This window comes from Schistocerca gregaria, chromosome 3 (genome assembly GCF_023897955.1).
Source record: "Schistocerca gregaria isolate iqSchGreg1 chromosome 3, iqSchGreg1.2, whole genome shotgun sequence".
NCBI classification, from domain to species: Eukaryota; Metazoa; Arthropoda; class Insecta; order Orthoptera; family Acrididae; genus Schistocerca; species Schistocerca gregaria.
In genome coordinates this window covers 306,792,142-306,815,879 of record NC_064922.1, presented here as the reverse complement: position 1 = coordinate 306,815,879, position 23,738 = coordinate 306,792,142, and the positions used below count along the sequence as shown (strand labels likewise).

Below are 23,738 nucleotides of genomic sequence, written 5' to 3'. Positions count from 1 at the left end.
TCTGCCATTGATTTTGTTGGGCGAACTCGCTGAAGACGTGCTTTAAGTTTTTTGAGGGTTGTGACGTATTGAACAGAATTTATTGTGCATCCCTGCTCCAAAAAATCAACCAGAATCACACCCTCTGTATCCCAGAAAACTGTTGCCATACTCGTAACTTTCCCTGCCGATCGCACAGTTTTGAATTTTTTCTTCCTCGGCGAGCTTGTGTGACGCCACTCCATTGATTGCCTCTTTGATTCGGGTTCAAAAAAATGCACCCATGTTTCGTCCCCGGTCACAATTTTTTTCAGAAACTCATCTCCCTCCAAACTGAAGCGCTGCAAGTGTTGGGAGGCTATTGTTTTCCTTGCCTCTTTATTCTGATCGGTTAACATTCTTGGAACACACCGTGCACAAACTTTTGAGTACCCCAATTGTTTAATAATCGTGATCACACTGCCTTTACTAAGAGAAATAATGCGACACACTTCATCTGCAGTCACCCGACGGTCACCACGAATGATGTCATCAACTTGCTGAATGTTGTGAGGAGTCACTGCACTCACCGGCCTGCCGTTCCGCTTTTCGTCAGTCGCCGGTGTTTGTTTGCCCTTCAGCTTCCTTACAACGACGAACCCATCGTCTAACAGTGCTGACATCCACTGTCACAACACCATACACCTTCTTCAGTCTTTCATGAATGCGTATGGGCGTTTCACCTTCTGCATTCAAGAATTCAATCACACAACGGTGTCTCAAACGAACATCGATGTCGGCCATCTTACAAACTTCTGCTGTGCTGCCACCTATTGACACAGAAAGTTACTACTGCAGTGGATTGCAGAAGAAGGTTTGAGGAATGGCGCCAAATTCAAATTTTTCACTTAACTTAATTTTTTTAAGTAGAAAAAAAAATGGGAGGCATTACTTTTTGACCGACCCTCGTACAATTATTTAGCGTTCCTCTGCAGAAACAGGTTTCTTCTGAGAAAACTACATATTCAGGAAAGTGAGACTTAACAATACATTGCTCCAGCGTCTTTTGTCTCAACATGCCGAAGACAGCACAAGATAAAACTTGCTCTTTCTGTGAATTGTAGCCGCTGTTCCCTTATCACGAGTTTTGTAAAGGCTTCGTTGCTACTGCTGTGGAGGCCGAGTTGCCACAGTTGTTACGGTAGGCCGAGCTTGTGGCTTCGAGAAACTGCTTCTGGTGCAGTACACCGCTAAGACAATTTCTCCCTGCCACTATTACAGAGCTATGCTCCAGAGCCAAGTAACAGAATAGGAGAACGAAGGTTCTACAACACTCCAACAAATTAGTAACAAAGTCAGACCAATGAGTCAAAAAGATTTACTTATCTTTGAGACTTGTTGAACAATAAAGTCTTCAACACTGCTCGTAATATAGCACAAAAAAGGCCCTCAATGGTTAAGTGCACATAATCGTAGGTATACTTTACAGTACAAAATGCAATTTGCAGCAACTATCTGTTCAATTCTAAGACTTCACTAACGGACGTTCCCTGTCTAAGCCAGCCCTGGATGATGATCTATAACCAAGTGGGCAAGAGCTGCTCTTCTGTCTTCCGAGAATGCTTCTGTCCGTTGTCGTCCGATCATTGGCGGACTGTACTCGTCCGGCAATTGGCCGAGGCGAAGTCGATATTTTCATCCTCAGTGCCGCCCGTGGCGCTGGTGGAACTTGCGCAAGTGGCGAGTCTATATGGCACTGGCACCAGCTCGCATCTTTGCACCTGCGATGCTTTCGCCCTGGCTGTATCTTGTTTGGACGACACAACAGCGAGTTACGTTCAAATTCTAAGGTCTCTGCCTTTCTTGCTCACGACTAGGAGCAAAAAGAAAACATGTGGTTTATTTTGGAGAATGCAGAAACGCTTTGTACTCGTGTATTCGTGATACATGCGTGATACAGATGACAGCACTGCATGGCACACAGAACTCTTTGTGGCTCTGACGATAGTGAGGAATGACTTTGATATTATAAATGGTAACGTTTTTACTATAAGAACAACGAGTGATCGTGCGCGTCCATAAAGGAGGGTAAATTGGGGCGCTTGTCCTCTCCTGGATTCTGGTTACAGACTTCTTCTTAAATACAGAATTCTGACGTATTTCTAAAATTGATTCTCTGTGACGCTATTAATGTTAAATTTTTTGAATTTCTGAATGTAGTGGGAAGTGCAATGGCTTCATCGAGCACATCACATGGGAGGGGTTGTTTGGTTGTCAGACTGTCACGGTACATTATGCCGTTCCTTTGTTGCGGCGTCGTTTTCGGCACTGGTTTGCTGTCATGTAAACACTTACACTGCCGAAACAGTCCCCAATCTTTCCTCTGTCACTTCATCATAGAGCCCTTCACGAGCTCCACAGAGAGGCAGTTCGAACACCGAGCATGAAATAAAGAAGTTACAGAACACCTGACAAACATATAACCTCAGTTTCCAAATAGACTAACGGGCTTCAGTTTCCCTACAGCACACCTTAATGACAAAAGCAGCTTACCCTTTGTATGGAGGTTAAAAAGACTTCTCAAGAGTTCCTGAGAATATATTCAGGTTATGCAGCAGAGAAATTGTAAGAGACTCCAAAGAACAAAACAATCTAAAACAACAGTTGTTTTCATATTGTAGTGTCTTGGAGGTAGAACGCTACGGTAGTGCTGTCTTGAGGTCTGGAGGCTGACGGAGGCCCACCCCCAGACATATGGGTTTGCCTACTCAGAGCATAGCTGCCTGGCTGATGCCTCAAGGTATTATGCAACAGTATTACACTACTACACATTCAATGTCCACAAAATTCAGCAGCTGATGCTACGGTGCTAGGGCAACCAACTTGTGCAGGCTGGTGGCAGCACACCGCTGTGGACTGGCTGATCCACACTCGACACAGAGACGGCAGCGGCCACGACATCAAGAGGCTAGTCATCTTACCTGAAACAGCCCTCAGCTGTGTCCATGCCAAGTGCAGCTGGGAAATGTTGACCAGGGCTGTAGTAGAAAGCAGACAGGGAGGGCGTCTGCCAGCTCTGCTCGGTGTTCATGAAGTCGTACAGAGTAGTTCCACGGCCTGCTGCCATGAGGCAGAGCCTGGCGCCATCGAAATCTGCCACATGACGGGAGGCAAGCGGCAGCAGTGGCCCACTCACATAATGATGGATGGAGATCTGCTTCTGGGGCCTGCTGGTAGGGTCTCCAGAAGGCCTACCACATTGTGACAGCCACAGTTCCCATCAGTCTTGACTCTGCAGCTCACAGCGACCAAGTCCTCCAGACAGAACTTGTTGCTCCATAAAATACTGAAGGCAACTAGACGAGCAGAGGGTCAACCAACGTAGGCCCTCTCTCTCAACAGAATGATTGCAAGCTGAATAGAACTCCATGAGAACAGAACTAGCGTTTATGCAGGATTGCTTCATGTACTACCATCACGTGGCAATGACATCATTGATTCTAGTTTACCATTTTGTCAGCTCTCTTGGTCGCTTCAGGATTTCACAACTTCGCCTTTCAGACGCTCTTTTCTGCCATGACAGTAAACGGAAAAGTTCCTGTTGCATCCAGATTAAGCTATAATGTGGCACTTTCTGCAGTCACCTTTATGTTGACTTCCTTTGTTTCCATAACGTCATTTTGATACGTTGTTTGCTCTGTTGCTCAGCTCATTCAGTGTGTCGCAATAGCTTCTGTGTTTTCTGCGGCACTGTCAGTCATTCTTCCTTGCTAGAATTCAGCGTGTCTGTTAACTCTTTCTTATCTGCCTCTGGCGTTGTTGGGGAAGAAATCTGAAATTTTTCTGGCTGCACCAAGTATACTATTCTAATTTGCAACCGTATATACTTTGTCTATGGACTCAAATGCATTATTCGAAATACCATTGCCTGTGCTGGAGTAGAGAGTAAAAATTGCGAACAAAGAAATATTGAGTGGATAACTATCAATCGTTTCAAATTCAATCCCTTTTCTATTCTTCCTGGCAAATTAAGTTCTTAGGACACGAATCAGTTGTGTCCAAAATGCAAGTTTTTTAATCTTGTTTCCTCTTGGTTAAATTTCTGCAAATTCCCATACAAGTACTCATTCGTTATCTTTACTTGCGGTATGTGAACCCATTGAAATTCTCGCCAGTTGAGTGAGACGTGTGTTGATGGTGTTGTGAATGTTAAGAATGTGCATTCATGGGTGCGACATTTCAAAGGATGAATGTTACTATACGACGAAACGAAACAACCTCCGATTCACAGCATCTCGTCTGATAACATCAGTGGCGTGGCGTGAGGGAGACTTTGAGACTTAGTCTCCCCTGTATTCCTGCTTAAAAAAGATGCTATAGTAATTCATAACATGCCGGCAGAAATGGTCGTGCGGTTTTAGGCGCTGCAGTCTGGAACCGCGAGACCGCTACGGTCGCAGGTTCGAATCCTGCCTCGGGCATGGATGTGTGTGATGTCCTTAGGTTAGTTAGATTTAACTAGTTCTAAGTTCTAGGGGACTAATAACCTCAGAAGTTGAGTCCCATAGTGCTCAGAGCTCCCCCTTTAATTCATAACAAAAATATAAATAACTTTCTGCTAAGAGCTCTAAATGTGCGAAGACATCAGTTTTATAGTCCGCGCCTCACCCTGAGTATTGGTGTATTTACCTGCTTGAGACTCGACTGCTCCCAGTCTCTGCCTCCCTTCCCTTACCTGGCTGTGTGCGCCTGCGCGCTTTAGTGGCTTTCTCGGCTCCCATACACTTTCCCTCTTCCACGAAGGCCGGTGCGCTGCACTTGCTAGCAGGCATCGAGACTAGTCTCTGTCGCTTCTATACCGTCTTTTAACACGAAAGTGAACAGTCTCGCGGTTCGTGTTCATAGTCATTCTTGTGTGATTTTAGAGCATATTTTCGTTGTGCCGCCAACATGAGTGAGCCAGCAACTGAACACCTTGTAGAATTTTTATTAAAAACGCCTTTTTCTACATTAACGAAGAAAAAAGTGCGAATTGAAGGACAAATGAGGTGTTCCTATACTCAGTGCAGATTTAAGTGAATCCAAACAAAAACGCACTTTTCAGGCAGCCTCGTACGAGAAGTATACTTGGCTGACTGCGAATGCTGTTAATAACAGATTATATTGTTATATATGTCTTCTGTTCGTTGGTGAAAAGGAATGGCGCAGTGAGGGAATTTGTACAATAAAGAACTTTGACAGGAAAGCACAAAAGCATCAGATATCAAAACGTCATCTGCAGAACAAAGAATCATTTCAGTTATTGGGCAAAAGTAGACTTGAGCACGCCCTTTCTGAAGCCGCTCGTCTGACGGCAACAAAATAAAATGAACAAGTTGCATCCACAGGAGAGTATTGGCTCGTCTTATTCAGGCAACTGTTCAAAATGGCTCTGAGCACTATGGGATTTAACATCTATGGTCATCAGTCTCAGGCAATTGTATTTATTTGTAAACAAGAACTAGCCTTTTGCGCCCATCGAGAAGACAAATCCTCTAGCAACTACGGCAACTATTTGGAATTGTTGGATTTACTAGCTCAAGGAGAGCAGTTAATCAGAGACCGTCTGTCATCATCTTCAACCTTTAAAGGAACTTCTCCAGATATACAGAATGATGTAATAGAAATGATAACTTTTGCAGTTGATGAGAAATTAAAATCTGAAATTCAGAGCTGCAATTTCATTTCGATTCAGGCTGATGAAACATTAGACACGTCATGCAAGAGTCAAATGATTATAATATTCAGATACTGTATTGCAGACAAAATTGAGCAAAGATTCGTTGGATTTTAAGATGTTTCTGGAGATTAAACTGCTGAAGGTATATCAAACATTATTCATGCAATATTAAAAGAATGGAATGTGGAAGGAAAAGTGGTTAGTCAAACAGATTATGGCGCTTCAGTAATGGAGGGCAGAGAAAGAGGACTACAGCAATTGGTAAAGCAGTTCTATCTCCATGCGCTGTTTATTCATTGTTATGCACACCCCCTGAATTTGGTACTGTTACATGCCTCCAAAATCATAGGACAAGTACGCATGTTTGTAAGTTATAGTACTACATTCCATTCGTTTTTCAGCAAATCATCAAAACTAACTGTATTGCTAACTGAGAAAGGATTTAAACTGCCAGACGCGAGCAACACTCGCTGAAACTTTCGTTCCAGGGCAGTTTCAACAATATCTAGTCATTTCTCCGAATTATATGGTGCTTTTAATTATATAATTGATGATACAGACTCTCAATGGAACCCAGAATCTTTGAGCTGTGCTGTGGGAATGAAACGACGAATGGATGATCCTACGTTTGTCTACTTGCTTTGCATCTACCGAGGGTGCTTTGTTTATGTCGATCATCTCTTCAATGTTCTTCAGTCAAAATCTGTCAGTATAATTGCTTGCCACTACGAAATAAGAACTGTTTTGAGAAACTTATGACAATTAAGAACGGAAACATTCGTTGATGAATGCATTAAATGCAGCTTCTGTTTGAATGGCAACTTATCATCCTGTGACAGTCAAAAGACACCTCTCAGGGCATTAACTTACGAGATAATGGATTTGCAAATTGTTCAGATGGAAAGAAGATTTAAAGAGTTTATCCAAAATTCAGTTTGTTGAACTTCTGAACGAAAAGTGTTTCCCAAACTATCATAAAGAATTCCTAAGGTTGAAACTGCTTCAGTTATTAGAACAGTATCCTTTTTACGAACAAGAATAACTTGAGCATGAACTGTGTAACATATACGCTGATGATAAGAAACACTTATCTCCACGAATCCTCTTAAAGCACATTACCAACAATGATTTAAGCTCTGTTTGTGAAGAAACAACGAAGTTTCTGCTTTTGGTTTTGACCCTACCCGCAATTATAGCAAGCATAGAACGAAGCATGAGTACTCTTAAACGAGTGAAGAATTATTTAAGGAATTCAATGTCCAACACCCGGCTGCCGTGTTTGAGAACGTTAGCAATAGAAAAGACACTACTTGGAGAGCTATCCACAGATCAGATCTTTGTAGACTGAGTTATAGACTTATTCGTGGAAAGAAAAGATAGGAGCATTGCACTTGTGTACAAGAAAATACAAGTGCTTCTTCTCTTGCTGCTGGAGTTCTACAAATTTGTCATCCTTTTTTGAACAAGTTAGTTATTATTATTATTATTATTATTATTATTATTATTATTATTATTAGTGGTGGTGGTAGTGGTACTGGTAGAGGTAGTAGTAGTAGTAGTAGTTGTTGTTGTTGTTTTATTTGATGCATTTTGTTTCATTTGTTTAAATTATTGTTTATTGTACTATTTTGTCTCCTTATAATAACTGTAGAGTCTCCCCAACCTTTACAACCACGCTACGCCACTAGATAACATACTTGCTTTATGCAGACATTATTAACTCTGATTACATGTCATTTATTTAAAAAGATTTTCCGTTTTTAATAAATACCATTCTGTTCGTTTTCTACGTTCACAATATGTGACCGTAGAGGAACATCAAGTTTTTGACAACTCTTTGTGATACTGTACACCTACCACTTACCTATGCTATTTAAAGAATCTCATACCACCTTTACAAGTTCAATATTTCCAATAGGATTTGTGTGTTGGAATAGTATCATCAATATATTTCCCAATCCTTCCAAAAATCGTAAGTCATGGCTTACAAATGCTTTACTAATAATAATTTTTCCTGTTGCAGTACTCCTGCCCCGCGTATACGGAGTTAGAGGTCATCGTTCATGATTGGTTCGGTAAGACTTCAGCAGGTTAATTGTTTATAATACCGCTGCTGGCATTGCTAAGGTATTACTATCTCGCTGAACCAACACAGCACAGGTAAAATGACTTGGTAAACTATCTCAGTGTTCTGCATGTTGCACTATGTGACCAAAAGGTCCCTGCCTTCCTTCTGAACGCCAGGTTTTGGAGTCGAGTCTACTTCAGTACAAGCACAACGTAACATCATCCAACATGTGATTTATGCCAGCATTTCTTGGATTTCGGTAATCATTTTACTCGATACGATATCAGCGTTCATTAACGATCACATGGGGTATAAAGAGAAATTTGTGACTAGATTTAGGATTTCTTCGTGTGGAGAACGTAACATGTTACTTTGGGTGGAGAGTCATTTACATAGCCTATATGCAGAAGTAACTTCTTAGGTGCCCCATGGAAATATGTTCTGCCCTTTTTGTTGATGTTGTATACTAATCGTCTGGCAAGGACTGCCAGTAGAAAAACTCAAACTTTTCGGCGATGGTGCAGTTATCTATAATGATGAAAGCTGCACAAGTACTGACCATATCGAGTCACCGGTAGAACATACGCAACATCTCTACCAAGTGAAGCTCGATGATAGAAAGAAAAGCTTTCACAATGGTGTGACATCTTCCATCCTTTCACTAATCTCTGCAATAGACTTCAAAATATTTCCAACCTACAACTTTCTGCTTAACACATCTCATAACTGAGATCCTGTATCACACAGATAGATGCTACGTAACATCAAATTCTCTTCTTTCCAACATTCCTCTCTCTCCTCCATTTTTTTTCCTTGAGTCTCATTTTCTCTGTGCTCTGATGCTGGAGGGTCATTTTTTGTATGCTATTTGATCAGGATCTTATTCTTTGTATTTCTGCCAGCAGCCTCTCCTCTCCTTACACTTCAAGCATATTCATTTTTTTCGTGCTAGTTCTACGCGAAGGGCATCGTCCCCATTCCATTATTAATTACAGACCTAGAATACACTGCTGGTCACCAAAACTGCAACAGCAGGAAGAGCAGTAGCCAGCCGGGGTGGCCGAGCGGTTCTAGGCGCTACAGTCTGGAACCGCGCGACCTCTGCGGTCGCAGGTTCGAATCCTGTCTCGGGCATGGATGTGTGTCATGTCCTTAGGTTAGTTAGGTTTAAGTAGTTCTAAGTTCTAGGGGACTGATGACCTCAGAAGTTAAGTCCCATAGTGCTCAGAGCCATTTGAACCATTTTGAAGAACAGTAAACAGCGATAATTGGTTCAAATGGTTCTGAGCTCTATGGGACTTAACATCTATGGTCATCAGTCCCCTAGAACTTAGAACTACTTAAACCTAGCTAACCTAAGGACATCACACAACACCCAGTCATCACGAGGCAGAGAAAACCCCTGACCCCACCGGGAATCGAACCCGGGAACCCGGGCGCGGGAAGAAACAGCGATAATTTACTTGTTATGTGCATACAATACGCGAGAAAAAGGAAGAATATATGATTAAACGGACAAGATGCTGCCCTGTATAATCGTGTTGAAAGCTAACGCCACGGTCACCTCGAAAATAAAGGCACAGCCGACGGTCTTCATACGTCAGACATGTAACGCCTGCTGTCCAAACTACAGGATATGGGCATCAGAGATGATCGTATGACGTACTGTGCAGCAGGGTCTGTCTCTAATGCCCCGACCTTCCTTCCTTCTTCCACTTGTAACCACCACGCTGCTCTCTCTAATATATTTCTAACATGGCAGAAAAATGTCTACTTCATCAAATAATCGAGTCGCTTTCAGCCCTTACAATATTTACACTGATTGACAATTGCTTAGGAACAGAGACTGTTGGACAGGCAACGATAGACGACATGAAATAGTACATACGTAATAGAGCTGGAGTGGTATATTTATAATGAAAAGTGGTACAGATTTCACCGAGTGGGAAAGCAAGCTAACAGATGGAAACAAAGTTCATGTCTGACACAACTCAGACTCCAAACATAAAACTCGATATCTGAGTCTCAGTAAGGAATATGCCCTCCTCGAAAACTAACGTATATTTTGCACCTGTTATTCATGCTTGCTGCCAAACTGTTGACGTGACCTTGGGAAATGTTGTCGTACTCCTCTCAAGACAAAAATGTTCAAATGTGTGTGAAATCTTATGGGACTTAACTGCTAAGGTCATCAGTCCCTAAGCTTACACACTACTTAACCTAAATTATCCTAAGCACAAACACAAACAGCCATGTCCGAGGGAGGACTCGAACCCTCTCAAGACGGTCGTCAGTTTTTGCACAGTTTTGGAAGAAGGTATTGGTCGAGGAACCCGTCTGCAGAGCGCATTCTAGGCAAGCTCCATAACAAGGGTGTCCAACTAAATTTCTAAGTGGACTACATTGTTAACTTTTATCAATGTGGCGGCTCATACCAAAAAAGGTTTCGTTAAGGAAAGAAACTAACGGAAAAAACACAGTTCTTCTAGGCAGGCGAGCAATAAGTATTTATGTTAGATTATTACAAACTTAAAATGAAACTTAAAAGTAATGAAAAGTAAAATGAATAAAACTAAAACTTAATGAGACAAATAACTTTTCTTTGTTTGAGCAGTTGATGTTTGCGTATATATTTGACGTTGAATTCTGAGCATTCTGCTCAGGTAGCTGCCTGTTAGCGAAGATCTCGTTTTCGATTTTACATCTGTCATGAGCGAAAAAACAGATGTATGTGCTTCCGAACAATGACACCTGTTCAAGCGCTAGTGTGGACAGGTTGGGATACTGATTGGGTCTCATACGAGGATCGTTCTGAAAGTAAGGCCTCCTATTTTTATTTGGAAGTTTGTGGTAAGGTCTTATGGTATCAAACTGCTGAGGTAATCGGTCCCTAAGCCTATACACTACTTAATCTAACGTAAACTAACTTACGCTATGGACAACACATACACCCATGCCCGAGGAAGGACTAGAACCTCCGATGGGAAGAGCTGCACGGACCGTGACAAGGCATCATAGACCGCGCGGCTACTCCGCGCGGCCTATTTTTATGCATGGAAGCTACAGGAGATATATAAATCACAACATCACAGCTAAATAGAGCAATATTTCAGCTACAGGCTGCCATTTTTCCACATAGTCACCACCATTCGTTATGCACTTTTGCCATCGATGAACCAGAACCTGCATACCGCGCTTGTAAAAGTCGGAACCAGCGGAGGCTAACCATTTCCTTACAAGTTTGACAACAGCATACGAGTCTTGAAAATGTTTGCATTGCACCTTTCAGAGGTCCAAAGAGATGAAAGTCCGAAGGCGCTAAATCGGGTCTGTAAGATGGACGTGATAAGATAATCCAACGGAATTTTGTAGTGAGTTGCGTGGTCGCAAAACTGGTGTGGGGCCTGGCGTTATCATGTTACAGGTGAAAGTTGGTCTTCTTTTCTGGCCTTACCCAGGAAATTAGAGCTTTAAACTTAGTCCATGTCGTCTTTTAGCGTGCAGAATTGACAGTTTCTCCATGCTCCAAGACACCCAAAAGAACCACACCCTGGCTATCCCAGATGACTGTGCACATCACTTTGCCTCCAGATGGCTTTGTCTTGAATCTCTTCCTTGACAGAGAATTCACATGTCCCCATTCTATGGCCTGTCTTTTGGATTCCAGCTCCTAGTAGTGACACCACGTCTCATCTCTGGTGAAGATGCTATTTAGAAAATTATTACCTTCAGCTTCATATTGGTCCAGCAGAACCCGACAAATTTCCATTCGTTTAGTTTTTTGTACTTCTGTAAGCATCCGCGAGACGCATCACGCACAGACTTTGCGAAAACCAAGATTTTCCAACATTGCTTATAAGGCATTGCATCCGACATTCAGCTTTGCACACAATTCTCTAGTCGTTATCCGCCGATCATGACTGATGAGTTGATCAAGACGGTCTTCATTCCGAGGGATGACAGCTGTGCACGGTCGACCTGGCCATGGCTTGTCATGCACACCCTTTTCACCACTTTCAAAATGCTGTACTCATCACTTCACACGGCTCACGTTTATTGTAACGTCTCCACACACAGCAAGAGTAGATCGGTTTCAACCTGCGCAGTTTCTTCATCAATGAGGAATTCAATCAGACATCGCTGTTTCATACGCGCGTCCATATCAGATTCCATTTTGGAACTCTCCTGTGCTGGCGCCAGCTATTTCAGAACAACAGAACCACCTGAGAATGAAAGAGGAAGGTTCAAGCGTCAGTACCACATCAACGTCATCTTGCACTGACATCCAAAGTCACCATAAAAAACAGGAGGCATTGCTTTCGGAACGACCCTCGTATTATCAGTCTATGCAGGCAACTATAATAGGCTGTTTCAACATTTTCATTACTTTTAAGTTCAGTCAACTCCATTTGTAGGTGTAACATGGAATACTTTCATATAGCACTCTTGATTTTTTAAATCTGTGAATCTTTCCTCGCATTCATTCCCCATTTTTTTGCAGCAAAGATACGATAATGTCGAAATACAGTATCTCTTGATTTCCTATAGCCGTGGTCTCCCAATGACCCAACTGTCTTTCTCCTATCTGTTTCTCGAGTAAGGCAAGTTTTTTTTAATAAATATGCCAACAAATTTCTACACATCATTCATTTTTATATTGGAGTTTTAGATTTAGGTCGGCGAGATATTTAGTTACGGCAACTGAAAAACCCATAGCATTCTACCTTCGTTCATTTTCCAAAACTGTGATATTTTGTCCTTCACCGATCATAAAGGTTTTATTTCTCACAACATAGAATAAAATCGTATGAGATTTGCTGATCTGCTGAACCAGCGAACTCGACTGTAGTACATACGACATAATCGTGCCCTGGGCCTGCTTCAGACATGAAGATCTGAAATTGTCTATGGTTCAGTCCTCTCTCACGTATTAATCTGACAGTCCATATTACCTTTCCCATCACATTCTTCAAATCAAGAAAATTGGTAAACTGTTGATCTTGGTGAATAACGCAGTGGCGTTTTACAATCGTGTGTCATGGTATTATTACTCATCAAAGTTACAAATCCGTTTGTTCTTCCCATCATCGCTGCTGCACCATCTGTTGTTAAGCTGAAAAATTTTCGCCTAGAATATCAAACTTTGCCATTCAACTTCTCACCTCTTCATATATTTCTCGTCCTGTTGTTGTACCTTCCATTGAACTCAAGTCGAGCAGTTCCTCGATTATGGTGTAGTTCTCTGTCACTCCTCTCACAAAGACTGCCGATTGGTCGGTATCTGAAGTATCAGCGCTTTCATCGAGCGCTAAACCGTAAAATACACATTTAGTTAATAGTGCTTTAAATGCAATTTCAATATCTTTTGCCACCCCGTAAAATTGTCGTGCTATGGTTCGATGTGACAAGCTTGCTTTTTTTTCTTTAATGATATCCGTTCTGGACTTGCTTCTAGTGCAAATATTTCCAAACATTCTTTGATGATAAAAGATAAAATTTTCCTCTTTTGGTTGTAGCTTCCGCAATCTTAAAGCATAGTTTTGTAACAGTCTCTGAGTTTTCTTCTGGTATTTTAAACGTGATCTGCCGACCGGTCCTTCTTTCTTCTCTCTATTTTTTTTCTCAATGAACTGATTTGGTAGCACCTTATTTGACCACTATATTCTTATAATAATGGCACTTTATGTTCATACCTTCCAAAATGATATTCTTTCATTACACATGAGACATAGAATGTTTCCATTTTGTTCAGTCGTTAAATATACTTCAATCTAACTCTGGTTAATACACCATATTTTGTGTCAACTTTCTGTATTTTCATGCCTGACATGACTGTGTTATCATTCCTGGATTACTGATTGGTAATTAATACATCCAACAAATATACCGATCTTCGTAATCGCGTGCGTCTTCTGGAATAAAATTATAAATATTTCCATAAGTTTCATTGGTCGATCAAAAATCAAAATAAAATATGGAGAAGTTAGTAGTGAAGGGGCAAAGTCGGTCTCTTAGAAACCTAGATTACAAAACTCGTAAAATTGAATTCTTCTTCCCTAACCCTACGCGCGTCAGAGAGGAACAGATATATGTATAGTTTGACGTCAGATCATACGATTACAACACATTATCAATTTCCGAGATTTTGGAGCTTGTACACATTCGCACAACGTTGGTGCCATCCATTCCACGCCAAATCATGGAAGTCAACGCGAAACATGCACGAAAGAGACAAACGTATGTGAAAGAATGAATAACAAACAATAGTTGCTGTGTATGTTGACCGAACAAGCGATATATCGGCAATATCGCCGTCATATCAGGGATGTCGGCATCTCACAAGAATCCCGAAAACATTTCGAGCATAAGTCAGGCAACCCAGCCGTACTGCCTGCCCCTAAGGCCACATTGCCGGTCACACATTACCGGAAAACTTATGCTCGTCTACGACCCCATTACAAGTACACAAACAAGCGACCACTCATACAGCCATCCATATTATGTTACACGCAATTGTCGCTTTTGGAAATAGTGTGATGACTAATTAAACTTTATTTACATACCTTTCATCACCCGAACGCGAACGGTGGGAAATTCGCGACCTTTGGAGCTAACTATTATGCAACGTCCAACCACTGCAACAGCACAGAGTTGGTCTGACTGATTGACAGAACCGAAAAAAGAAGCGAGCGCGGGTGGTGACGTTATCGCGCCTCGCCGATGTGCCCAACGTAGACGAGAAAAAAAAAAGGCATGCGCTGGTATCAATGGCAGAGAAACGCGCGGCGGGCAACAGGTAATGGACGAGAACGGCTGGTATGTTAGCAGGAAGGCAACCATCCAATCGCCCCATATGCTTGTTTCCACCCGCACACAATAGACAAAGCAGACTAAAGAGCAACAACTTCATCGAGCTACTGCGGGCTCGATTCAACGTGGGTGTGGGCCAAGTTGTGGCCGGTGGGCTATGCGTTGAAGAGTACTGATGTATAGGGTTTGGGCATGGTGAGTACACAGGCCATTCCATACGTTAACTTGACAGTGTGTCAGACACCTCAGTGGTCCTGTGTGGGCGGGAATGGTCGTTCACAAATAGGAAGTGGGAGCCTACAGCATCGCTAAACAGAGGGACATGATACAGAATAATCTTCCTGCAATACCGCTGTACTATAACAGTACGTCGCACAAAGATATTCAACAGTGTTTGGCCATAGTGTATAATACCTGCCTACACCATAATGACTAGGCCATACCGATGTCGTACGTGAGCAGTCTGTGGTGTGTAACGTGTTCCTGTCTCTCAACACTGTCTGGTGCTCAGAATCACTAGCCACTCTGACCCCAACCAAAATGTTCCTCTCACCAAGGAACTCTGTCCCGATAATGGCGTGGTTGAAGTGGATGTTTTAACAGGCTTCCAAGCATACCAACTAGCCTGGTTAAACACAGTGAGATGGATCTGGCAGAGTCACTATACTGGTAGCGGTTGCATGATCTGCATCAGGAGTGAGATAGTCTTCGTTTTTGCCACTGGGGCTACGCATCGATCCTCTTGCGACGTGGTGGTCCATCTAAGACAGGCAACATGCTTTCGTATAGCATTCCGACCTTCAGTGGGCGTTTTTAATCGCAATATGAGCCTTGTGGAAACACCCATTATTGTGGACACATTAGTTAAACTCTGACCGGCTTCGAGCCGTCCAGCTGCTTGTTGACGATCGTAAGCACTCAAATTACATCTTGCAGACGTGTTGCTCTACCACACTGAATATAATCAGTTAAACAACAACCTTTGTCAAACAATATACTGGGTGTGCTGTCGAATGCATGCAGAACATTCGCGCACAGCGTTCGCTACAGTTAATGTATCCCGCCCTCTACGTTTCCTTTTACTATCATTGGTCTGGTGTTCTGTAGTAGTCGCCGGTTGTTCTATAACAATTGGCAGTTGTTCCTTAGTAAGGATCAGTTGTTTCTTTGCAACTGTCAAGCAGTGTATTTGTTCAAAATGGCTCTGAGCACTATGGGACTCAACCGCTGTGGTCATCAGTCCCCTAGAACTTAGAACTACTTAAACCTAACTAACCTAAGACATCACACACATCCATGCCCGAGGCAGGATTCGAATCTGCGACCGTAGCAGGCGCACGGTTCCGGACTGCGCGCCTAGAACCGCGAGACCACCGCGGTCGGCAGTGTATTTGTTCACAAGGAATGAATAAAGCCGGCGAGCAGATGGAAAGCATAAGGCGACCGTAGTAGGCGGAACAACACTAAGATGCAAACCATATAACTCAATTCCATAAAATAAATGCCTACAAACAATGTCTACATCCACAACTATAATCTAAAATCACTGTGAAATGCATGGTAGAGGTTACGTGCCATTGTACTAATTATTTATGTGCTTTTCTGAACCAATCACATATGGACCGTGAAATGTATCAGTTAAGACCTAACTGCTTCTTTAAAAAGTTTGTTGTCAGCAGTGTCTCACTCGCAATACATTTCAAACAGAAGTCGTGTGAAAGTAATCAAAATCAGTCAATTTATGTTCTAATCATTATTGATGACACATAGTTTAGAATTAATGTAATTCAAAAAACAAAGGTCAGAATCCAACGTCGCATGAATGATTTGTAAGCAGTCTCCTTTTGTAAAGCCTTATACCATAGTAAACAAGGGAGATGATGTTGTTTGGTGGCCAGTATCCTCTTTCTACAACACAACTGCACACAGGGATTAACAGGGTTCTTTATTTACATGAACAGAAAGCTACTTATCTTGATCAGAGTCCATGTGTTGTGGTACAAGCTATTCTGTAATAGAGAACGTTAACCTCACTGCTGGTGAAGTACAACTCCCGCTATGCAATGGATGACAGACGCCAAACTGGAGTATAGGTTGGTGCATCAGTGACTGAGCTAGTGACTGAGCTACCATATTAGTGACTGAGATCAGAGCTAGTGACTGTGACTGACGCTCCAGTCAGTGGTGGAGATCTAAATACTTGCGGTCGAGAGGGCGTTGGCGGCTTGTTGCTTGCAAGTATGTCTTTGGCCTCTCTCTCCTGACAGGCGCGCTTGATTCAGCGCCTACTATCTGTCTTCTTGCAACATTTTATCCTCCCTGCCGACACCCCCCCCCCCCCACCCCATGAAATGTTGAAATGCTGCTCTGTTGTCATGTAGAGAAGATGCGAATGACAACAGGGAGGGAGGCAGGGTGTTGGGTGCTGGATGTAGAGATGAGCTGGGAGCGCTATGCCTGTGGAGGACGGTGTCTGTCCCCTGCCATCTGGCTTGTGAGACAACAGGAAATGCTCCTGAAAAGTGCTGCTAGTGCACACACCCAGGCCTGAGGGCGTGTCCTGGGGTGATGATGCTGACAGCCATGGCGAAGGCGGGTCCAAGTCCACCGAGTCGGCGAGCGGGGTCGGTGGGGGCGAAGGGGCATCATCCATCCGCTCCTCCTGGGGTGCCCTGGTGGCATCAGCGGGCGGCTGTGAAGACTGCGTGATTTCTTGAGACCGTGAATCTGGGGGAAGAAAAGCAGCAGAATCTCGGGGCAAATGACACGCACGAAATTGGTCTGGTGGCCTGGTGTCGGCGCTGCAAACCATTGGGACCTGCAATTAAGTACATAAAAGAGCCAATGCGTTCTTGGATCACGCCTCTTTCCCAGCACCCACGGTTGCCATAAACCCTAGAAAGAATCAGATCGCGCGGCACAACGCGATATTTGCGCACCATTGGCGGCGCCGGATGCTGCAGTGGGTGTAGCAAGTGCATGAGCGTCCGATGGCGGCGACCATGCAGAGGTTCAGATGGATTGTCTCGTGGATGGGAGCGTAGGGGGTGAGGAAGAGTTGCAGCGCCTGTTCCCATGTGAGGGTGGTGCTAATCTTTGCCATATGTTGATTAAAAGTGCGTACGAATCATTCTGCTTCTCCGTCGGACTGCGAATGAAACGGAGCGCTTGTTAGATGACGAATGCCATTTGGTTCACAAAACTGTTCAAAATCTCGTGAAATGAACCGTGTTCCATTGTCCGACACAAGTACTTCTGACAACTGGCAAACCTTCGATGAAAAATATGGAGGACAACGTTTGAATCGTGCTACGCGACGTTATTAGAATTCATAAGTACCGCAAATGGGAACTTGCTAAAATGAGTCTACTACTATGAGCCAACGAGTGTTCCAAAACGGTCCTCCAAAATCAGTGTTCCCCAAGGCGATTGAGTCTTAGGCCAAGCTGAGAATGTCTGACAGAGCGGACGGATCTTCCGCGCATGAGCGACGTCATCTGTTCAATGTACAGTGCCAAGTACAGTGCTGTCGCGCTATCTGTTTAGTGCGAGCAATTCTCCAATGTCCTCGGTGGAGCAAAGGCAACACATCCTTCTGCAACACTTTGGGAATAAGCACGCCCACTGTCATTTTCAACTAGTATCACACCCTGTTGAACTGAAACGTTATGCGTGCAAAAAATCGGCGCACAACTGAGTTCTCGATATTCTTCAATGAACGAGGCCGAGACGTGGGAATGTAATGCAACAAAATCTTGAGATCTGGGTCTGCTTCAGAGGCATGTGCAATTTTTATGTAGTGCAAGGGAAAATATTCCTGCAATTCAGAGTCCTGCGCATCGATTTGGCAACAAGATGCGGCAGATGCATCAGAATCAGAGTATGGGCCAATCGGAAGGCGAGGTAGGGCGTCTTCGTTGCCATATTTTGCCGTAGATTTGCACACAGTTTCATACTGATACTGTGAAAGAAACAAAGCCCAGTGTTGCAATTTTTGAGCAGCGCGCGTAGGAACCGGCTTTGACGGATGAAACAAGGACTACAAAGGCATGTGATCTGTTACTAAAAAGAACTAGGGATCATAGAAATAGTGATGGAATTATGTGACACCATACACAATAGCGAGACTCTCTTTTACAATTTGAGAGTAATTGCACTGAGTTTAACTACTTTCAGGCAAAAGCAGTAGGTGCAGCAGTTCTGTGCGAAAGCACAGTGACGATTCCATTAGAAGAATTGTCGATTAGCATAACTACTGACTTGGCAGGGTCAAAATGCACTAAACATCTGTCACTAAGCAAGGCATCTTCGAGTTTCTGAAATGCGTCTTGACAGTCTTTGGTCCACACAACAGTTACATTTTTGCCACGCAAGCGATGCAATGGAGCCGCGATGTAAGGGGCATTTGGTATGCACCGAATGTAGTATGTCATCTTGCCTAGCACTGACTGCAGCTCAGAAAATTGCGAGGAACAGATAGGTTACTGATTGCAAGCAAATGAGATTGAAGAGGGTGCACACCCTGACTGTTTAGCACATGACCTAAATACGGTAGTTCAGTTTGAAAAACGTCACACATTTCGAGACGACACTTGAGTCTTGGTTCTGACAACACTCGAAAAAGTGTACCCAAACTGGCAATGTGTTCCTCTAATGTACGAGTTAAGACGATAGTATTGTCGAGGTGGTTTGAACAAAATGGCACTTTTGCAGTCAGCTGTACCAAGTAACGTTGAAAAATTTAGGGTGTGAAAGTGCAAACGCAAATACTTAACAGTCCTAAAGTGTATTTGAAACAAACACTTTATGTGATTTTCATCCAAAGGAATTTGCAAGTAGGCATTACGCAAATCTGTCTTACAAAAGTAACATTCTGCACCAGGCACCGTGAGTTCCTCAGCGCGAGGCAACGGATAAGTATCAAATCCTGGGGCTAGGCTGTGGGTTGACTGTCTATTTGGAGTCAATACAATGCGAATGCGAGCAGATGGCTTAGGCAACAAAACGAGAGGATTTGCCCATTGACTAGCTTGGATGGGAGGAATTACACCATTATCTTGCAATTCTTTTAATGCACTGCCTACTTTGTCTCTTAAAGCAATTGGAACGGGGTGGGCCTGGAAAACTTAGGCTGTGCATTGTCTTTCAATGTAACATGCGTTACAAAGTTATTAGATTTTCCCTTTCCTTCTGAAAATAGTTCAGGGAATTCTTTAAGCAAGCTAGTTACATTGTGTATTGGATCAAGAGCAGACACTGAAAGTGCATTGTCTTGGATGCTAAGTCCAAACAAATCGAAGGCATCTAAGCCTAATATGTCCTCACTGTCTCTTAATGTCAACACAGTGAAATGCACTGTCCTAGTGTGAGATTTGTAAGAGGCAGGCAAACTATACTGCCCAAAGCACTGGAGTTTCCTGTAGGTTGTAAGCAGTGAGATGCTTGTTAGATTTAGAAAGGGGTGGTGAGCCTAACTGTTCGTACGTGGCACGATTAAACAAAGTTACTGAGGCACCTGTGTCTAACTGAAAGTTCACACGACGACCAGCAGATCGCATTGAGACAAATAGCTTGTTAGAACGTCGTTGCACAGCACTATAGCGAGAAGAAGGCACAACCTCAGTCTTCCTTTTTTTTACAATCCTTTGTAGATTTTGAGAAAACAGCATTCACTGCATGTGCCCTAGCCTGTTTTTTGGCGTTTTTGTGCAGCTGCAAACAAACCGCTTGGACATGACCTTTCTTCCCACACGTTGCGTTACGTGATGGGCAATCCTGTCTTTTATGGTGAGCAAAACATCTAGAGCAAGACTTCACTAATTTCACAGGTGTGTTCACATGACTATGTGGCTGTCCACGTGGATGTGTGCGCGCTCGTTTCGTGGCTGCTCCGGGCGGTCGCGAGCAAGGGGCAACTCGACCCGACAAATCGGGCCTAGTCAAACTGATCGGCCGCTTTGGGATCCAAATCATATTGCTGTTAAATCACTATAAAAGTTGCCACAACTACACTTAAATTTACTCTTCCTGGTCATCCCCGTTAATTCTGTGTACCACTGGCGACTTTTCCTGCAAGCGAAAGAACTGAAATCTAGCTGTAGCTAATTGTATTTGCTGACCATAATATGAGTTAATGCAGCGATTACTTAGTCATAGCTGAGTTCGTCCGAAGACGCGGTTAGGAACAGTTTTTGTACTAATGTATTAACTTGAACACTGGGGACCCAACAATCGAAAGGAAGTATTGTAACTTCACAGTGCCATGACGCGATGGACTTGACAGTGTGCTTGGAACTGAGTCAGGTATTCGTGCCATTTCTCTTCTGTGTCAGTAAACTGCCGGAACGTTGGGATGCTCGTCGGCGGCACTTGTTGGACTGGTTGTTTGGTTTGTTGTGAGGGCGACGCAGCTTGAGCAACCAGTAGTTGTTGAACAGTCGTGAGGAGGGTAGCAATTTGATGGTTCTGAGACTGAAAAACTTGTGTTAGATCTATCACATCGACCGTCTGCGACTGAGACGCGGAGGCAGGGAGTGGAGGGGGGGGGGGGGGGGGTAGACATGGTTTACACAAGTATGTTATAGCAAAAAGCAAGCAAAGCTTCTGAAAAAAGAAATCTGATTCGTTCTGCGGCTCTCCTCCTGGAATACATGCAAGAACACAACAACAACTGAGCAAGTAGAAATGAGCACCCCTGCAAGTTAAAACACAAGAGAAGCAAACAAAATCTTCGGCCAAGTTGATTATCTTGGATCTGTACAGAATTAGCATATCCTCGTTGCCACTGTAGTCTTGTACTGTAGGAAACAAGGGAGAGGACGTTGTTGGTGGTCAGTATCCTCTTTATACAACACAACTGCATACATGGATTAACAGGGTTCTTTATTTATATGAACAGGAAGCTACTTATCTTTATCACAGTCCATGTGTTGTGCTACAAGCTCTTTTGTAATAGTCCATGTTAGCCTCACTGCTTGTGAAATGCAAGTCCCACAATACGATAAATGATAGACCCTGAACTGGAGTGCGAGCTGGCGCATCAGTGACTGAGCTAGTGACTCAGACTGAGTTAGTGACTGAGACTGAGCCCTCCAGTCAGCGGCGGCCATCTAAGTACGTGCGGCCGAGAGGGCATTGGCAGTGTGTTGTTTGCGAGTCTGTCTTTGGCCTCTCTTCTGAGAGGCGCGCTTGATCCAGCACCTACTATTGATCTTCTTCCTACATCTTTGAAGACGATGTGCTGGCGACAGCTTACGCGAGCACACCTATGTAGACTGACTGCATTTCCCCAGGATTCAACTATTAAACTGAAGTCCACTACCTGTTTTACACATGATTAAGCCTTTGTAATCATTGCATTTTATATATCTAAAAACTGTACCATCCAGATATTTATCGATTCTAACAATGGTTCACTGTATTATAGTGAGACAATAATGTTTTTTGTTTTATGAAGTACACAATTTTACATTTCTGAACATTTAAAGCAAGTTGCCTATTCTTACACCTCTTTGATATCTTATCAAGATATGGCTGAATACGAGTATTTATGCAGCTTTTTTCAGATAGTTCTTCATTATAAATAACTGTGTCATCTACAAAAAGCCTGAGATTACTATTGATATTGTCCTCGAGGATATTAATATACAACATGAACAGTAAGGGTCCCAAAACACTTCCCTGAGGCAGACCCGAAGTTACACCTGCATCTGTCAATGACTCTCCATCCAAGATATCTTGGTGCGTCCTCCCTACCAAGTAATCCCCAATTCAGTCACTAATTTGGCCTCATACCACATACAATCGTATTTCTGATAATAACTGTAGATGTAGTACTGAGTCAAATGCCGTTCAGAAAGAGCTAGCTGTCTTAATCCATGGCTTTCAGTAAACCATGTGACAAAAGTGCGAGTTGGATTTCATATGATATGTGTGTACTGAATTCATATTTGTTGGCGTGCAGGACGTCATTTTCCGAGATAGCTTATTACGTTTAAGCTCGAAATATGTTCTAAGATTTTACAACAAATCTATGTCAAGGATGTTGGATGAAAGTTTTGTGGATTACTTCTACTACCTTTCCTGTAGAGAGGTGTGCCCTTTGCTTTCTTCCAACTGCCGGTCATGGTTTTTTGTTCGTGGGATCTTCGATACATTATGGTTAAAAAAGGGGCTAACTCAACCTCAAATTCAGTATAGAATTTGATATGGATTCCATCAGACCATGGAACTTTCTTCACTTTGACCTATTTTAGGTGTTTCTCAACGCTACTAATATCTCTTGTTCTACAGTGATAATTAAGTACGCAAATTATCATACAATAATATTAATAGCACATAAAATATTCAGACTCATTAAAATTGTTCACCCTGTAGTTTTTCAAGTTTTTTAGTCTCATCTCAAACTTCCAGCTTCTGTGTACAAATATTAGCGAATGTAGAATATAAGTAGAAAATAACTCTAATTAGTATTGCAGTGTAACACACAGACCGAAAACATCGCAGCACCAAAAATAATTAATGTAGAGTAATGAAATTTCGGGACTATATTTGTCTAGGTAACATATTTAAGTCTGTCTCTTGGGTCCCTACCACCGCGGCACAGCGCGTTCCCAGGTTGCGGATAGGGGATACGGCCTACAGATATGAAGGGTAGCTGCGAATACAAAAAATAAGCAGTCGCGGACAGAAGGTGGGGAGCAGGCGATGGCGTGATGAACCATCCCTGTTTCTTCTTCTCTTACTATCAAATCTATTCATCAAGAATCAGCGACATTAATGGGCATGCGTCCCTTTGAAGAAAAATATTCCGGAGGTAACCAGGTTCCCATTCGGATCTCCGGGCGGAACCTACTTCGAAGAGATTCAGGCCGAAAGGAACTTTCAGGTTAGGAATATGGAACGTTAAAAATTTGAACAGGCCAGGAACATTCCAGACATTATTAGACGAATTAGATAGATACAATGTAGACATTACAGCTATTCAAGAAACTCGGTGGCAAGGGGAGGGTAGCATAAAGAGAGGTAACTATACATTTTTCTATGGAGGTGCAGAAGCTCACAGTTTCGGAACAGGTTTCGCAGTACAGAGAAAAGTGCTTCACGCAATCAGAGATATAAGGTTCATTAGTGACCGACTATCAGTTATAGTGTTGTTCGGACGGTGGAATAGACTAGTAGTAA

At 42.9% G+C, this 23,738-nt stretch overlaps 1 protein-coding gene across 1 annotated transcript in view; it reads left to right on the top strand.

Annotated features, from left to right (window-relative positions):
- Positions 1–23,738, top strand: part of LOC126354901 (uncharacterized) — a 365,410-nt gene that overhangs the window by 206,807 nt on the left and 134,865 nt on the right. Inside the window, exon 11 of the mRNA XM_050004967.1 lies at positions 7,701–7,752. Within this exon, the coding sequence (XP_049860924.1) occupies positions 7,701–7,752 (52 nt within the window). The remainder of the gene's footprint in view (positions 1–7,700; positions 7,753–23,738) is intronic.